The 16,161-nt window shown below is 44.0% G+C and overlaps 1 protein-coding gene across 3 annotated transcripts in view; it reads right to left on the bottom strand.

Annotated features, from left to right (window-relative positions):
• Window positions 7,674–16,161, bottom strand: part of INPP5D (inositol polyphosphate-5-phosphatase D) — a 48,600-nt gene continuing 40,112 nt past the window's right edge. Inside the window, exons 21-28 of one of the 3 annotated variants that reach the window (XM_021395327.1) lie at window positions 15,794–15,876; window positions 14,671–14,758; window positions 13,794–13,943; window positions 12,983–13,076; window positions 12,628–12,735; window positions 11,804–12,076; window positions 9,353–9,929; window positions 7,674–8,719 (exon numbers count right to left, since the gene is read on the bottom strand). In XM_021395327.1, the coding sequence (XP_021251002.1) occupies window positions 8,717–8,719; window positions 9,353–9,929; window positions 11,804–12,076; window positions 12,628–12,735; window positions 12,983–13,076; window positions 13,794–13,943; window positions 14,671–14,758; window positions 15,794–15,876 (1,376 nt within the window). In that variant the 3' untranslated portion in view covers window positions 7,674–8,716. The remainder of the gene's footprint in view (window positions 8,720–9,352; window positions 9,930–11,803; window positions 12,077–12,627; window positions 12,736–12,982; window positions 13,077–13,793; window positions 13,944–14,670; window positions 14,759–15,793; window positions 15,877–16,161) is intronic. The other 2 variants (XM_021395328.1, XM_021395329.1) reach the window with 2 other exon arrangements.

Here is a 16,161-nt window from a genome sequence, read left to right as displayed (position 1 = left end):
ATATGTAACCGGGCTCAATGAATATGTATACGTTTGGCTTTTAAATGTCTAACACTTTTGTCTAGGGGTATGCGAGTTTGGTAGGGCGGTGACCCCCTCGCATCCGGTGTGGGCGCAGCACCGTAATAAACATACCTGCTTTATAACCTAATCTCAGGTTATGGAGTTTGATTCCGCAAGTCAGAACATGAACCAGCAGTGTGCCCAGGTGGCCAAGAAGGCCAAGGGCATCCTGGTATGTGTCAGAAGTAGTGCAGCCAGCAGGAGCAGGATGTGGTCATCCTCTGTTCTCCGCTCTGGTGAGGCTGTATTTCAAGTGTTGTGTTGAGTTTTGGGCCCCTCACTACAAGAATCACATTGAAGTGCTGGAGCATGTCCAGAGGGCAGCAAAGATCTGAAAGGTCTGGTGCACAAGAGTTATGGGGAGCAGCTGAGGAACTGGGATTGTCCACTCTGGAGAAGAGGAGGCTCAGGGGAAGCCTTATTGCAAGTCCCTGAAAGGAGGTTGTGGCAAGGTGGGGTTCGGCCTCTGCTCCCAGGTAACAGCGATAGGATGAGAGGTGATCCTCAAGTTGTGCCAAGGAAAGGTCAGGTTGGATATTAGGAAATATTTCTTCTCAGAAAGAGTGCTGAGGCACTGGCACAGGCTGCCCAGGGAGGTGGGGGAGTCACTGTCCCTGGAGGTGTGGGGCTAGATGATCTTAGTGCTCTTTTCCAGCCTTAATGATTCTATGATTCTATGTACTGCATAGCCCCAAATAAAGATCCATAGTACAATTTGAGTTTTCCCCCAGATCTCCTCTACAAGCTAACCTCCAGCTGCAGTATCACACAGAGCGCCACATGTCCAAAGCTTTAACTCCTTGTGCAACTGCCCAAGAAGGGTGGCCTCAAAGTGTGGCTTTGAGGCTTGGGGATGAGATTGCTTTGGAACACAGCAAAAATGACAAATAGCCTTCACTGCAGCAGTGCATCCTATTCAGTGCCATGAGAGCACTGCACATTTTCTGGCAAATGTGAAAATGCACAACATCTTGCTTCATAGCTTCACTTTTAACTGCTTCATGTCTTTAGTAATGTGTTAGGTAACTACATTATTGTAACTTAATTTGAAGCTGGGCAGCCTTCATAAAGCTTTTTGTCTTGCACTGTGCTAAATTGCTTTGTTTTTCTTTTAAGTAAATGAATGAAGATGAAATTATTAAATTGTAACAAAATAAAATAGATGATTACACCGGAGGAGAGAGCACCACTGGCTGAGTTAATAATAGTTCACGCGCAGCTCTGTCCTACTAAGAACACAATACATAAAGTTGTGCATGTTCTCTACAAAACTAATTTGGCTAAGTGTAAGCACGCAGCCTATTTTTTCCTCTGGTTATAAATCATAAAATCAAATTAGATGTTTAAAAATGTAAAATTGCTTGTAATTGCTTGCTTAAGTCTTAGTGCCACTGATAGAATTGCTGGACTCCTGACATACAGTGCTGAGAAATTCATCCATTCCCATCCTCCATCCATTTTAATCCTCTGCAGAGAAAGAGGAAACCAAGCATGAAATTTGAGAAGGGAGAAGACAAAAATACAGAACAACTGGGATCAGACTCAGTTACTCCTTTCCCGAGGCTTTTACTTTGGTCTTAATATATAATCAGCCCCAAAGTCTTTTCACATTACCTTTGAATTGCCAACCACCTGCTTTCATTCAGCCTCCCCAGCAAAAGTCCTTCAGCTCATCTCTGAGAGTTGTCTTTTCTCACTGAAACTGTGAGAGAAAGTAATTGTCCACTATTTCTTTTAGCAACACACAATAGGGATAAGAATTGGTGTGCGCAGAAATGGTATCCAAAAATGAAAAGCCCTCAAGCATTACATAAGTTATTGAAAACACTGTATAGGTGTAAAATAATGGCTAGACTGTTCTAAGGGAAGGATTTAAATAGTCATCTATGTTTGAATCTTAGAAAAATCACAATATGCAAAGGATATCTCCTTTCCTGTAATCTACGTTTTTCGTCGTGGGCAGGACATTCTGATTTTTACACTACCTGCTAGCGCCGCTTTTCCCACTTCAATACAAAGTTCCTGTCTTTTTTAATTCAGCCTAAGCTTCTGGCAGTCTTTCCAGTAACAACTCTTGCCTGCTCCTTGTCATCCTAATATTGCTGCCCTTTTCTATCAGCAAGGGTTGCAGGAACACACAGGATAAAACAGCTTGTAAATGTGGCTTCTTTCTCTGAAAGGCCTTTCTGCCACCGCAGCCAATTTGTTCTAGAGTCTAATTCACATATAAAAAATTAAGAAAATTAACACATCTCATGATTTTCAAAAAACTAATTCTGTGTTCAAAACTAAAAACAGTATCTCCAAGGAGAGTATGTTGTATCCTACATTCATACAGGCTGAAACTGTGTCCCAGACAAAGCCTGCAGTGGGTTTAGTACTTAACATCCATGCAAAGGAGAAAAAATCCTCTTCAACAAACTCAAAATAGATGGATGAAAACACAGGGAGGGCATTTCAGATGTTAAAGCCTGCGAAGGAAGAGATACTTGCATTGGACACGCATACCTAAGTGTAGCCCAGCACTGTGTTACATCACCCAGAAAGTGCCACTACAAATGAAAGCTTTATGCTACATTCTGTGTGTAAAAAGGATTTTGCTTGGAGTCTTTGTGTTTGGCTCTTTGTGCAAGTGCAGCACTCCTGGAAGAGACTCTTTATTTTGGGAGAGTTTCTGAACCCATTTCTGTTTCTAATGGCAACCTGCTGGCACGCACACAGCAGTTTTGCATGGAGGTGTTGCAGACTGAGGACTGCAAGTATGAGAGAGCAGCTTTCTACTTCAAAACTCTCTTGACAACCAGGGTGCTGTTCAACATCAATAAATGCAAGGTACTACCTCAGGCAGGGGCAACTCAGCAGACAAATGCAGAGGGATCTGTAGGAAAAGATCTGAGGTTTGTATTGGTTTACCAGCCCAACAAAAGTCAGACATGGCACGCTATCATGAAAAAGACAAACCTTGTGACAAAGAGATAAGCAGGACCATCATCAGCATAAGACATGAAATGATCCCTTCACTTTGATCAGCAAGAGCAAGGTTTCTGGTGGAGATTTGTCCAGCTTTAGCCATCACATTTCAGGAATAATGCAGAAAATCTAGGGTGACCAAAATATGACCCAGAGGAAAGATGTAAACAGTTGGGATCACTTACTCTAAAGAGAAGGCTGATCGGAAACATGAGAGCAGAATGCAAATATGAGGTGTCAGAAAATGAAGACAAGTGATCTGCTTGTATGTGGGGATCAGGACTAGACTAAAAGGTCTTAAAATCCACCACAAATGCACATCAGAGATTGGGAAAGACTAATGAAGCTCAGGAAACAGGCTGCCTGAGGATGGTGAGAAACTCTCATGCTGGAGGTATGTAAGGCCAGTTAAACGTTCCTCTGTGAGAATTTTGTAGGTTACCCTTTGCTGGTATGGCAAACGGCCATCATGACCTTCCAGTGGCCCTTGCAGCCTAAATTGTCAGGAGTTCTGTGCTGAGATGGTCGTGCTGTCATTTCTTACCTACTCCTGGCACTCAGGGGACGAAGCAGGTCTTTGCACAGAGGTGAGTGGAAGAGCTTCTGACTGAGGGTTTCCCTTTAGACTGGTTGTGAGGTCAGACTGAAGCTTGCTGCTCTGATTCTGCTACTTCCTTTACCACTTTCTGACTTAAAATTTAAAATGCTTATTTTTGGGGGAAGATGCTGATTACCAGTGCTCTTACCAAGGGACTAAGTTAGATTAGAAGACTTTAAAATTAGGTTGTTCTGGATCTTCAAGTTTACATTTGGGAATATATCCCACACGTGGTTGCTTTCTTTCTGCTTACAAACTACAATTGTGAAGATGCAAATTGCTGTAAAGCACAGAACAATGTAGTTTCAGTGCTGATGCTTCATCCTTCCTGTTGCAAAGTTCTCTTGTTTCTTTTCCATTTTCTTTGCTGCATCTTTCCTTCTTCCCTCCTCTGGGTCAAACCATTTCTGTTGGATACTGGTTTCAGCCACCCCCCTTCTCCTGGGTTCTCTCTCATTCCACAGATTCCCTCCTTGCCTTCCTGCAGTCCTTGCTGCTGGAGCCTGTCTCTTTTGTCCATTCCCATTCATTCACTTCTTCCAGAGACCAACATTTAATGCTGTGTTGCTGTCTCAAGCTCAGTTACTTATGTTATAATTGGATGTTTTATGATATGCAAGATTGATTTACTCCACATGTAATGCAGTCCAGACCTTGACAAACAATGCATTAAAATGTTAATCTTATTGTGCAGCAGATCACCATCAGCAGTTTCATCTAAATACAATCACAGAAGCACAGAATAGCTGAGGCTAGAAATGGCCTAGTCCAATGCCCAACCTCTCTGCAGATGCTCCCAGCAGGTCTGCATGGCATCTCCTGCAGTACAGGAGCTCTGAGAGTACAGCTTTGATTACAGGTCTCTGAATGCTGCTGAAGAGTGTCAGTTATTTTTCATTTAAAAGGATATGCTAAAGCCCTTCCACACATTTGCAGTGACCGAGTCTGTTTGGGCAAAGCTTTACTTTATTCATCTTTGGAGGCCAAAATCAAATAAAGCAGAACTGGGACAAAAATAAACCCTGGCTTCACACACATGACACTGTAAACCAGCGGATGGTTCTGCAGAGCTGAATTAAGCCCTGCATGTCTAATGCACCCTTTGTTTAGTTGCCTTGGGAGCTAATACAAAGACAATCTGTAAATAACATTAATAAAGCAGGGTCATGGTAATGAACTGAGAACAGAGGCTCAGAGAAATATGGGGATGCATAATGAGATCAAACATTCCTCTGATAACTTTTGATTTCATTACACATCACAAAAAGTATAGCAAATTGCAGTAGGTAAAAAGAACTATCTCATCCGTCAACCTGAGATTTAGCTGTGAAAGAATTTGTGGAAGACTTCAGAAGTCTCAATACAAATGCAATCCTAAAATACTTCTTACCAAGAGCCGCGTTTGAAACAATACCATGCGCACTGTGGAGCTAGGAAGATCTTTTTCATATTCGTGTGAATTATAAAAGGAGGTTTGGTTATATATATAGAAAGAACATCGTGTACCTCCACAGCTAACACCTCTTCTACAGTGGGGAAACGCAGCGTGTTGAAAGGACAGCTTGGATCCTGTAGCACTTGTGTAACGATCTCTCAAGGAGCTCTCAAGGAGCACACAGGTGACAGCAGGACTCAGAGTGGCAGACGTGAGCAGCTGTAAGAGACGCAGCTCCAGCTGCACTCGCCACTTGCTTCAGCCATGCGCAGGAATTAGAGAAAGCCATTAAGTCCTTCATTAAATATTTTGTCCTCAACAAAATGAGCGTGGTGCAGATGCAGCTGGCCAGTATTGTGGCACCAAACTGCTGATTCTCACTGCAGTTCAGCAGAAGCTCTCACTGTTGCCTCAGCTTTCTGAATGCACAGTCCACCTGCTGCATCTCTAATTTGTGTTATAACCAGGGGGGACAACAACTAAGGGGAGGAGTGGAGTCCCTTTGTATGGCCTAAAGTGAGAAGTGAATTTCACTCAGGCGGAGATGAGAGAAATAGCAAGTAAGTATTTGGATATTGTCCAATTCCAGCCATTTGTTGCTATCTGGAGCTATTGGTTAGGAGATCTCGGGGAATTGCCACAGATCACCTCGGCCAGGAAGCCATTCCTGGCACCTGCTGGTTAATCACACACAAATAGCTGAGCCTTTACAATGTTGTACAGTTACAGAGCTGTATCTGGGAGAAATCGGTTCATTCTGGAGAACACCTCCTTCAATCATGACATGGACAAAATTAATAGGAATGGCAAAAAGACAACAAAAACATGGTAATAACTTTAGAAAAAGTTTCCTTCAGGCCCAGCAGACTAGAGGCCTAAGCAACATCATTTCTAACCATGTCAAAACTACCCCCTTGATATTTTGGGGGTGAATAACTCACGTTTCTTTTTTCCTTCCCCTACTTTCACTCCTCTGTAGGCCATTTTCTGTAAGACCCTACACCTTTACCAGGATGGAAATAAATTGCCACTACAGCATTTTAGAAGAAGCCTTTGCATCGCCCTGTGATGGTTTCACAGCTAAGAGGACAAGCAAACCCATGTTAGATGCATCAGGCGCAGGCAGGAAACCTGGTGTTAAAAAGTCACTGTGTTCTACAACACTACATGCTGTATCCAGGCAATTAAAAGATTTCTGACATCTGGATCTCCATGGAAATAAGTACACCAAGACAGCAGCTATTCTAAGAATGTAAAATAAAGGACGCAGGAAGGTTACAGATAGGTACTGTGCCTGGAGGACAATTCATACCCTTCACTTCACATCTTCTACTTGTACCCCCTGTGCAAAGTCAGCAGATTACAACAGAGACTGCAGGAAAATGTGCCTGGTTTGGCCAAAGAGAGTCCTGGGACAAGGGATGTATGGGTAGGAAGCAGCTTGTGATCAGTCCCAGCCAGTTTCATTTGGTTCAAGTGAAGGACATTAACACTAGGAAAGATGATAAAAACCAACCAACCAAACCATACGCGCAAGAATTGTGGCTCTGACTGTCTGTGGAGCTACAAGTTATAACTCCTAACCTCTGCACAGTAGCACATGTTTTCTTCTGACAGCTTTGCAGAGATCTTCTTTTCTTGCCTGGCCATATGGACAAGCCAAACGAAGAGCTTGGGTTTTGTAGTATGTCTTGGTAATACAACTCTGTTCTCAAACTGCTTATCTGCAAACCTGGGCCAAATTTAAATATTATATCCAATTAGGAGAACAATTTCGTAAGAAGTTATCCTTGCTTTATACCAAGCAGTTATTTTACAAATGTTGAGGAGCATACTTTCTTTTCTACAGCTTAGGAAGTCAGCGGAAAAACACCTCAATCACAAGCTGAGTCAGTCTTGTGATTGAGAATCTAAAAGCTTTTCATAGAAAATCAGTCACGTTTCCATCTCCAAACATACGTGAGCATCCCACAGAATCAGCAGGACATGATCTAATGCTTCACATTGGATAGAAAGCTCGGCAGCTCCAGGAAGGTTTATTCAGTGGCTGTATGAGTTCTTCTGGTATTTGGAATAGAAAAGGGAACCCCTCTCCTCAGGGCCAGGGAAATGCCACAGCTGTTGACTTGTGGGAACTACACAGGAAAGATTCTGTTGAATAAAGCAAAAGGAATGTGAGCTCATGGACTGTCTAACCTACAGTGCAATGAGACATCCAGACATTTCACTAATGATGCCCTGAAAGCCCAACATGCATGGTGGAAAATCCCTTTGAAAAAGCTTTGTACCCGCACATTGTCCTCTCTCACCCATTCTCACAATTTCTAACCAATTCTCTCCTACCCCAGTACAATTTCTACGTTCAGTATAAAAGCAAAGCTTTCTATACTCACACAATTAAGAACTGTACCTGCTAACAGGTACAATAAGCCAGCTGTACCCACAAAGGCTCAGTGCACACAGATGAATGCATTCCAGTGGCAGTACTGGGCAGCACTGCTGCAGCCTCCCAGCACACCTCAGTGTGGTCAGTGTTTCTCTGGGGCATGGCCTACTGATAGCACCAAACTGAAGCTGACAGGCAGCTCTGAATTCACAGCAAAGAACGATCAGAAAGGTGACTATTTTATTATTTTGAAGTAATCAACATGGAAACAAGAGCAATGATTAAGTCACAAATAGGCATAGCCTAACTGTAACCACTGCATTAATACTTGACATGAATATAACAGAAATCACAATTATGTTAACATTATTAATTCTCTGACAATGAACAAAAGTGTACGGTAAGGTCAGCATTAAACTATTAAGAATGCTACAAAACCAGCCAGCCAGTGTCCTTCAAGAGCAGAGTGCTTGCCATAAGGAAGGCTGGGATGACTGCCTCCTCGTCAGGCAGCTATACTCCTGGGCTGCATATGGATCCTGCCTATTCTTTCCCATTTCTGCATGTAGTTCTGACATTTCCCTTTGTTCCTTTGGGGTATAAAAGTACTAGCTGCTAGAAAAAAAGAAAAAAAAAAAGGGAAAAAAAAGGCTGTGCCAAGGGCCAGCCCTCACCCTCTGCATGGATGCACAGATGCAGCCTGCAAGCTCACACAAGAGGCAAAGCTGGCTCCACTGACAGTGTGTGACATTCATCAGTATCTGTTATTCAAACACTTTTTCCGCCCTCCCCTAACTCCTTACTGCATGGATTTGACATACTCTGGAGCTGTACCGCTTTCAGAATGCTTTCTTTTACATATCACTCTTTATTAGGAATGCTGCAACACAGAATAAAAGAAAATTGCTCTTGTGAAAAGGGGGTTCTTTAAATACACCCCCTTCCATCTCCTGGTCCTCATACCGTACCTTCCTCTTTTTCCAAAACATTTACTAATGCGTGTGCTTAGCCACCTGCCTCTAAATGGGAGTACCATAGTGACAGAAGGCTAACTTGTGTCGGTGGTCCTGGCCCCTCTTGTTTGAGCAACACAGGTTAAACTTCTCAGCTAGAACACTTTCATTGTCATAGAGAGATACACTCAGAAATAAAGACCCCCAGTCTCTGTAGAACCAGACCAGAGGTTTTCAATGCGAACAAAGTGGTAGTCTCCATCTTTCTTCCCATCAGGTCTCCTCCCAGAGTGCCATCTGCCATGTCGCTTTCACTGTAGAGACAAGAGAAAGACATCAGCTTGTCTACTGCAGTTTCTGTAAATTCTTATGGAGAAGAAAAATAACCTTACAGCTCACTCAAGTGGGCTCTCTTTGTGTCCCAAGCCCATTTACTAAAAAAAAAAAAGAAAAAAAAAACAGCCCAGAAAAGCTGGTGTGGGATTATTCCTCCCCAGTAATGTTTTTGAATAATATTGTTACTGGTGTTTCCCATAGATAAGTATGCTTAATAATCCTTCTGTTAATTACAGCAAAGCAAACCTATAGGTGTGGTTTTATGCTGTCAGGCTGAGTTTGGACATTCTCAGAAGACCTGAAGTATGCACCAAGCAAACAACAACAAAGTAGCTGACTATTTGCACTGCTTTTCTGGTCATCAAGCTTCAATGTTCCAGGAGCAACTCAAACTCCTTGCAAAACTCAAGCTATGGTTTCACAATGTGACATCTGCAGCATGGAGAAACTCACACCTCCTGCTCCGTGAGCCCCATAGGTTTACAAGACAGCGCTCTGAGGTTGCTCAGGAAACAGAGGGAATGCGTGAAGTAAGCACTACTCTCACAGTTTTTTGCTCTGACATCACAGCCTACGGACACCCGCTCCCCTCTCTCCCACAAGAAACACACCGGTGTGGTTGTCCTGCTGAGTGGTCCCTCTTCTATCCGATGCTTGCCAGCGTGCGGCAGCTCTGAACTGTCCCGATAATCTCGGCCCTTGGAGCTCTGCATGTCCAGCACTGCCCGGCTCTTCGAGGGCAGTGGCGGCCTGCTGAGCTGTCCCTGGACACCTGGGCTGACTTCTGACCTCAACGGCTTGACTGATTTTTTGAGCAGCGCTGAGTTTTCAGATGACACAGCCACCTTTGGTTTGCCTTGAGTCTTTTCACCCGTATTCTTTTCTTCAGATTGGCTGGAGCAGGTGTAGGAGCGAAAGCGCTGCGTGGGGACCAGGAAGGGTGGCGATGGCTGTTTGCCAGAGCTTTTGCTGCTCTCTGGCTCCTGTGACTTGGTGAGGTGAAAGCTCTGCTCAGGCAGTGGCAGCTGCTCTTTTCGCGAGGCCTTGGGGTAGTCCTGCTCTTTCTTTGGTGCCATCTTGCCCTTACAGCCCGTATAACCATACAGGGGGTTCTCAAACATCTCCGGCTTTTGCTGTCCCTCTTCCTGAGGCAAAGGCTCTGCTGTGCTCTTCCCTGGTTCAGGTGGCCTACAGTCATCAAAACATTGTAAAAAGGAGATTTGTAAAGTGCAAGCAAGAGGCACTGATTGACAGAGAAAATAAATAGGAGATGAACATGATAAAATTACCCTGCACAAAAGAGTAATGGGATAAAAATTAACCTAGAGGGGAGAGAACAGAATTGTGTATCCTTTTTTTTTGTTGTTTCTTTTTCATGATTGTTTGTTTGTTGTTTGTTTAACCTCTGTTATTACCATGACAGAAGAATGCAGATAGACATGGTGCTGTACAAACTCCATGCTGGACTACAGTCTTGTCAAAGTGACATTTGGCTTTTCTTTAAACAGAGATAAGATACTGAGCTAACCTGTACCCAGTGCTTCAGTGGCTCTGCAACATACACAAATCTGAATTAAAATATTAATAAGAATCTTCAGAACTGGCAGGGAGGATTTAAATGGCTGTCTGGGCAGTTAACATAAAAGCTCACATCATGCTGGATCAGTACAACTAGGTCAATCTCTTGCTACCAATGTCATGTGGTATTCCTAAGGAAGGGATAAAATGCCTTGATGCACCCAAATGAATCATAGAATGGCTTAGGTTGGAGGGGACCTTAAAAATCATCCAGTCCCAACCCCTGCCGTGGGCTGGCTGCCCCCCACCAGCTCAGGCTGCCCAGGGTCCCATCCTGGCCCTGAGCACCTCCAGGGATGGGGCACCCACACTTCTCTGAGCAGCAGAGCCAGGGCCTCACCATTCTCAGAGTAAAGAATTTCCTCCTAACATCTAACCTAGATCTTTAGTCTTTTAGTTCAAAGCCATTCCCCCCTGTGATATCACTATCCACCCATGTAAAAATCCGGTCTCCCTCCTGCTTATAAGCTCAATATGTAAGTAATATAAGCACAACATGTAAGTAATAGCTATACACTGTGGGGTGAGACAACCACTGTGCACTCACAGCTGTGTCCTTGAGTTAAGGCTGGAAAGAGAGCACAGTTGTGGAATGGGACAAGGGAGGTTTTGTAGGTTTGTATGACTTGACCTGATCTGGCAAGGCTTTCCTCTGGGCTAAAAAGATCATCCACAATATCACTGAACAGAGGGGTGAAAGGCAACATGTTCCTGAGTGTGTTCAGCTGAGCTGTGTTCCTTGCTTCAAGTCATTTTCTGGAAGTCGCCATTTGCAGGATCAGATTGCTGAGAGCATGATGTAGGTTGTCAGGTTCATACAGACTGAGGCTGTGACTTCTGCAAGTTCTCGCTTACACTGTGCTGAATACATTCACCTGTTAACTCCAGTTCAGACTGAGAAAGCAGCTGTCACTATAAAAAGATCTGGAATAGGGTCCCGACCTGTCCTGACCATGTACAACCACTAGGCTGGGCAGCCTCATCAGCTGACTAAGTTGTTAAGGATATTTTGAATTGCTGAGTGGAAATTCTGCAATAAGACCTGTGATAGATGCAAGCACAGCTGCTGACATCTGCAGCAAGCTGTACATCTGTATAGCAGCAAGGTAGAAATGCAGGTGAAGTACTTCATACATGACATGTGAAGGAGCTCTCCTTCCCATCAATAGAAAGCTCAGCTCTTCCCTTTCTTTCCTTCCTTTTCATTGGCTCTGGTTTTCTCCATCTCTCTAAAGTCCTGCTAGCAGAAAATCAAACATACAAATACAGCTCTGGTTTTCCTTTCACCAGAGTCTGAGAAACTATGACACTAGCTTGAGTATCTGATGCCTGCACTCGTGACCTTCCCTTATCTTTATCTAATTCTAGAGATACAAGGCTGAAAGAAATGCTGCCCCTTGAACTCTTCAAACAGATAATGAAACAGAGGCTGCAGAACGACAGGAGAGAAGGGCACTACTCCAGAGCAGAAGGCAAACACTCACAGGTGGTCCTGACTCCTGCTACAGATGCTTCTGTTCACTGAAGGCTGGAGAGATGGTTTTGGAGACAGAGGCGACAAGGAGGGTGATGTGGAGGATGACTCTCTCTGTCCCATGACAGAGGTGTTGTCTTTGGGCTGCTGCTCGTAGTTCCAGAGAGAGGATGGCTGGTCTGGTGATGGTGCCTGCTTCAGCTGGCTGGTGGCAAATGGTTGCTGGGGGAAAGCAGCCATCCCCAGGTAGTTGGGGTTGCTGATGTCTGTGGGAGTGCAGCTGCTGAAGAGAAGAAACACTGTTAGAAAGACGCATGCACAAATACATGTTTATTCTGTCGCTTTGCCAGCTGCAAAGGAGTTAGTGCCCACTGACTTCTTTGATTCAGTACCACCCACCGGGATTATTACTAATAATTTTGTCACTGTTGTTTCAGAATCAGAGACCAAGTAGGAGTCCTGTTCGCACCTCCCTCCCCTGGGTCACCGAGAGGAAGCAGAGGGGTCAAGGCCACCTCCTCCAGCCCCACACAGCTCCTGTGGCAGACGTTTCCATCTCCAAGCTGCAGAGAGCGCTAGCACTCAGCTTCTGCAGCCACGTGGAGGGGCAAACAGTGCTTTTAGGGTTTCTGAGCCTAGCTGCTGCAGCAGGAGGGCTCCAAGCAAAAGAGGCAGGTAACAGCACAAGGCAGCAGTGCACAGTGTAGGAACATGCTGCTGAAACGACAGGAGACATTTGGCCTCTTGAGGTGGACCCATACAAACTCGAAGGCAGAAGGCAGTTTGAGCATAGCATCCTGCTATAAGCTGGCAGAGGCAAAGCTGTCAGATTACCGTAACATATCTTCCTTTGCCAGGCTGTCTGGAGAAGAGGAAGCATTCCCCCTATAGCGAGCAATGGCTGCTGCCTCTTTGGCCATCAGATGAGTAGATTTTGATTTTCTGTTGGAAATAAAAGTGCCCTTTCTAAGGTGAAGTGTAAATGCAGTCGAAGGGCCCAGTCTGACTAAGGCATTCTCATGTTTTGGAGCTTTGGACACAGAAGCACTGACCAGTCCAGGCCAGAGGGCCACACAGGCAGCTTCCCAGTACTCACCATGCCTATTAAATCCATTCCCACAGCAAGCCCAGCTCCACGTTTATTGAGCTAACTCATTTTCTGTGACTGACTTACCCATTTGCCCTTTACCTGTTAATCTGATCGCTGTCTTTGTTCAGCTCAAAGTTGTTTGTGCTCTTTGGTTTCTGCCCAGAAGTTTCATCACGTTCAATCTTGACAAAATCTGTAGGAGAGAAAAGGCAGAGCAGGAGTGTTGGACAGCTCCACACTCCGGTTTCCCAAGTTTTCTGTATTAGTGGTGTACTCAGGCAGTGTGTATCAGAAAGACAGTGAGCTGGTTTTAAACAGTCGTTGCTATTGTGTTTTCAAGTGCCCACTACTGCATATCGTGTTTTGCTGACATAATAAAGACAGTCTATTCTGAAATACAACCAAAGGTTGTGATCCCCCAGTCATGTATACATCATTCTACCATCAAGAGTAAATGTCATGAGGCTACACTGGTATTCTGAAAGAGAACAGCAAGCAATAAGTTTACCATAAGAAAGGTTTGCCATCTTTTAGCTGGGAAACTGCTCCTGAGAACCATACATGCTCTTTGCAGATGTTCCCCAAGGTAACCAGATTAGGAACAGCTTCAGCACCTTACATATAGCCACTGCTAGAGGAGATAAGATATTGCCATTCAATAAAATCAGTATCAGTGACAGACAGGGGGCTCTCTCAGTCTGCCAAATTTTCTTGAATAATAAAAAAGAAAAACACAAATGCAACTGCTACGTCTTCCTGAAAGAGTACAGGTAGACTCTTGGGAATTAACTATACTCACATCTTCTTGCTGACAGCAGAATCATAGGGATAATTTTCAGTTCCTTGACAGTTGTTTTTCAGGATGGAAATACTCTACAGTGAACATTACAGAGATGATCTAGTTCCTTACCATACAGTTTCTCTCTTTGTTTTCCTTGTGATGTTTGTAACTTGATTTCACCTTGGAAGACCCCTGTTTTCTCGCCATGGTGCGTCAGCACAGTATGGATAGGAACTAAGGATTCTGTTGCTTCTATTCGCAGGGCAATGCAGCCTTCCCCTAGAGGATGACAAGAAATAAGCCCAGGACTGAGGAAAAAAGCACTGAAATCCCTTTCTCAGGTCAGTCATTTAGATCTGTGCAGACAGGGCTGAGATTACTGGGAAGGATCTGTTCTGGATCGTGCTAAGGACTGTAATACCACTTGGGAAATCAGGGGCATTTCCCACATGTGTGAAGGATTTGTGCATTCCAGACATCAGCAGGTGACTACAGGGTTCTGAGCTTCCATTACTGGTAAGAAAAACATTAGCCTGATACTGTCGTGTCAGTTAATTGCCCAGAGCCTTCTCTGGGCAAGGGATGCAGTCACTGGCTCATAGAATTTGGATGCAAGCAGCAATGACAACGACTTTTCTGTAGCCAGGAGGAATGTATCGAGTAAGTGCAAGTGAAATATGATTTCTGTGTTCTGATTAAACCTATTTATACAGACTGACTCCCGCTTTAATTCCCAGAGTGTGCTTTCTTTTTAAGCCACTCGTATTTTAGGGCTGGTAAAGCTTACACAGATTGATGACTCTCATTCATAGATCTCAAGTCATCATTACTTCATAAAATATTGCCCACAATGTATTTTTGTATGTGTTGAGTTCTAAATCAGAAGTCAGGGCATCATAGATGTTCAGTCTATAGGAGTTACTTCTGTTCTCTCCCACTCTTTCAGTGATTTGGGAAAATCTAAGTACATTTTGACTCATCCAGAACTTTAGAGCTAAGCACTTACCATAAGATTCATCACTGTCTGATGACTTAATGCTGATCAGGATGTGTTGATCCAGAAGGTATTCTGGGTCTGAAATAATTGGAGTCAACTGCAAAGACAAGTTAATGTAGGTCACTACAAAGGGGGATCAACATGAACAAAGTTCTCTCTGTGCCTCAGTCCCAAGTGAGCAAAATTCAGCTGGACAGACCTGTGAGGGCATCATGTAATGCCCAGGCTCAGCCTCTTCAGTGATGGCTGGAGGTCCGTCAAAGAATGTTACACTTCTAGAGTCCCCCCATGCTCCTACCCAGCATGGCAGCTAGGATTCTACAAGTAAAACACTCCTGTTGGGCTCAGCTGCACTTTTTTCCTGCAGTGCAGGAGCGAAAATTGCTCTGGGAGGAAGTGATCTGCTCTCTGATTATAGCCTGTTCCCAAAAATTTGTTTGTTACAATCACTTATTGTAGAGTCAGCAGTTCTCCTTTTGGGCTATTCAGAGAGGTACTGACATGGGTATTTACTCCACATGCAACAGCTCTGACAGTTCTACTAGTTCTCACCATGCCAGGAAAAGGAGAACAGCTCCCATCTCAGGGAAGGGACCCGGATCAGGCAGTGAAGCACAGATCACTCCTTCTAGCCACTAATGGTATTTTTAACACAGGCAAAAAATACTTAACTAAGTTTACACAGAAATACCAAGGGAAAACTTTGTCTGGCAGGGCAAAGAGTTATTCTGTATTTTACTTTATCTTCCACCTAAACCAAAACAAAATGGCTCTATTTAAGACTTGCCAGCACAGTTACCTTCACTAAAAAGGTGAGGAAAAAGCTCACAGTCCCAAGTGACCTAATCACACCAGCAAAATTCTTGGAAGAGATAGAAGTATGCTGGCAGGAAAGTCCTTTCCTTCTTACAACATGTTAGGCTTAAGTCCATTCTGCATTCTTACTGACTCTTTTGGGTGTAAGCATGACAGCAATATTTCTGAAAATAATGTTTACATAAGAAAAAGATTGGGGTTTGGACTTGATGGTCTCTTGAATTTCCTTCCAACCCCTGCAATTCTGGGATTCTGTGATTTAGTATTGCTTAGCACAGCAGAAGGCTTCTTTTCCATGTGGATCCTCCCAGTTTACCTTTGGAAGAGCATCCGTGAACTTGACCACAAGCTCCCCTTCACTTCCATCCTCGTTTTCTCCTTCCTGGCTCTTCACAAAGCCTGTAAAGGGATGAGAAAAAAAGTTCACCAGACGAGAGACAGCAAGAACTTGGATACAAATCCTTTTCAGATGCTGGATCTCCAAAATGCCAACCATTATTTTCCCACTTGGGCACAGGTTTTAAAAGTGTTAAGAAGCTTAAGGTTTGAACTTTGGCTGAATGTTTACACCGTAAATTTACAAGTGGTCTTAATGGGGCATCGTTACAGAGTTCTATTTTACAGTTAAACTTGGCACTGAAAAGCTCGGTGCATCCATGGGCTGTAGGATAAGAACATGACAGC

Source organism: Numida meleagris, chromosome 4 (genome assembly GCF_002078875.1).
Source record: "Numida meleagris isolate 19003 breed g44 Domestic line chromosome 4, NumMel1.0, whole genome shotgun sequence".
NCBI classification, from domain to species: domain Eukaryota; kingdom Metazoa; phylum Chordata; class Aves; order Galliformes; family Numididae; genus Numida; species Numida meleagris.
Note: the sequence above shows the minus strand (reverse complement) of the source record. Positions and strands in the feature narration are given on the sequence as shown.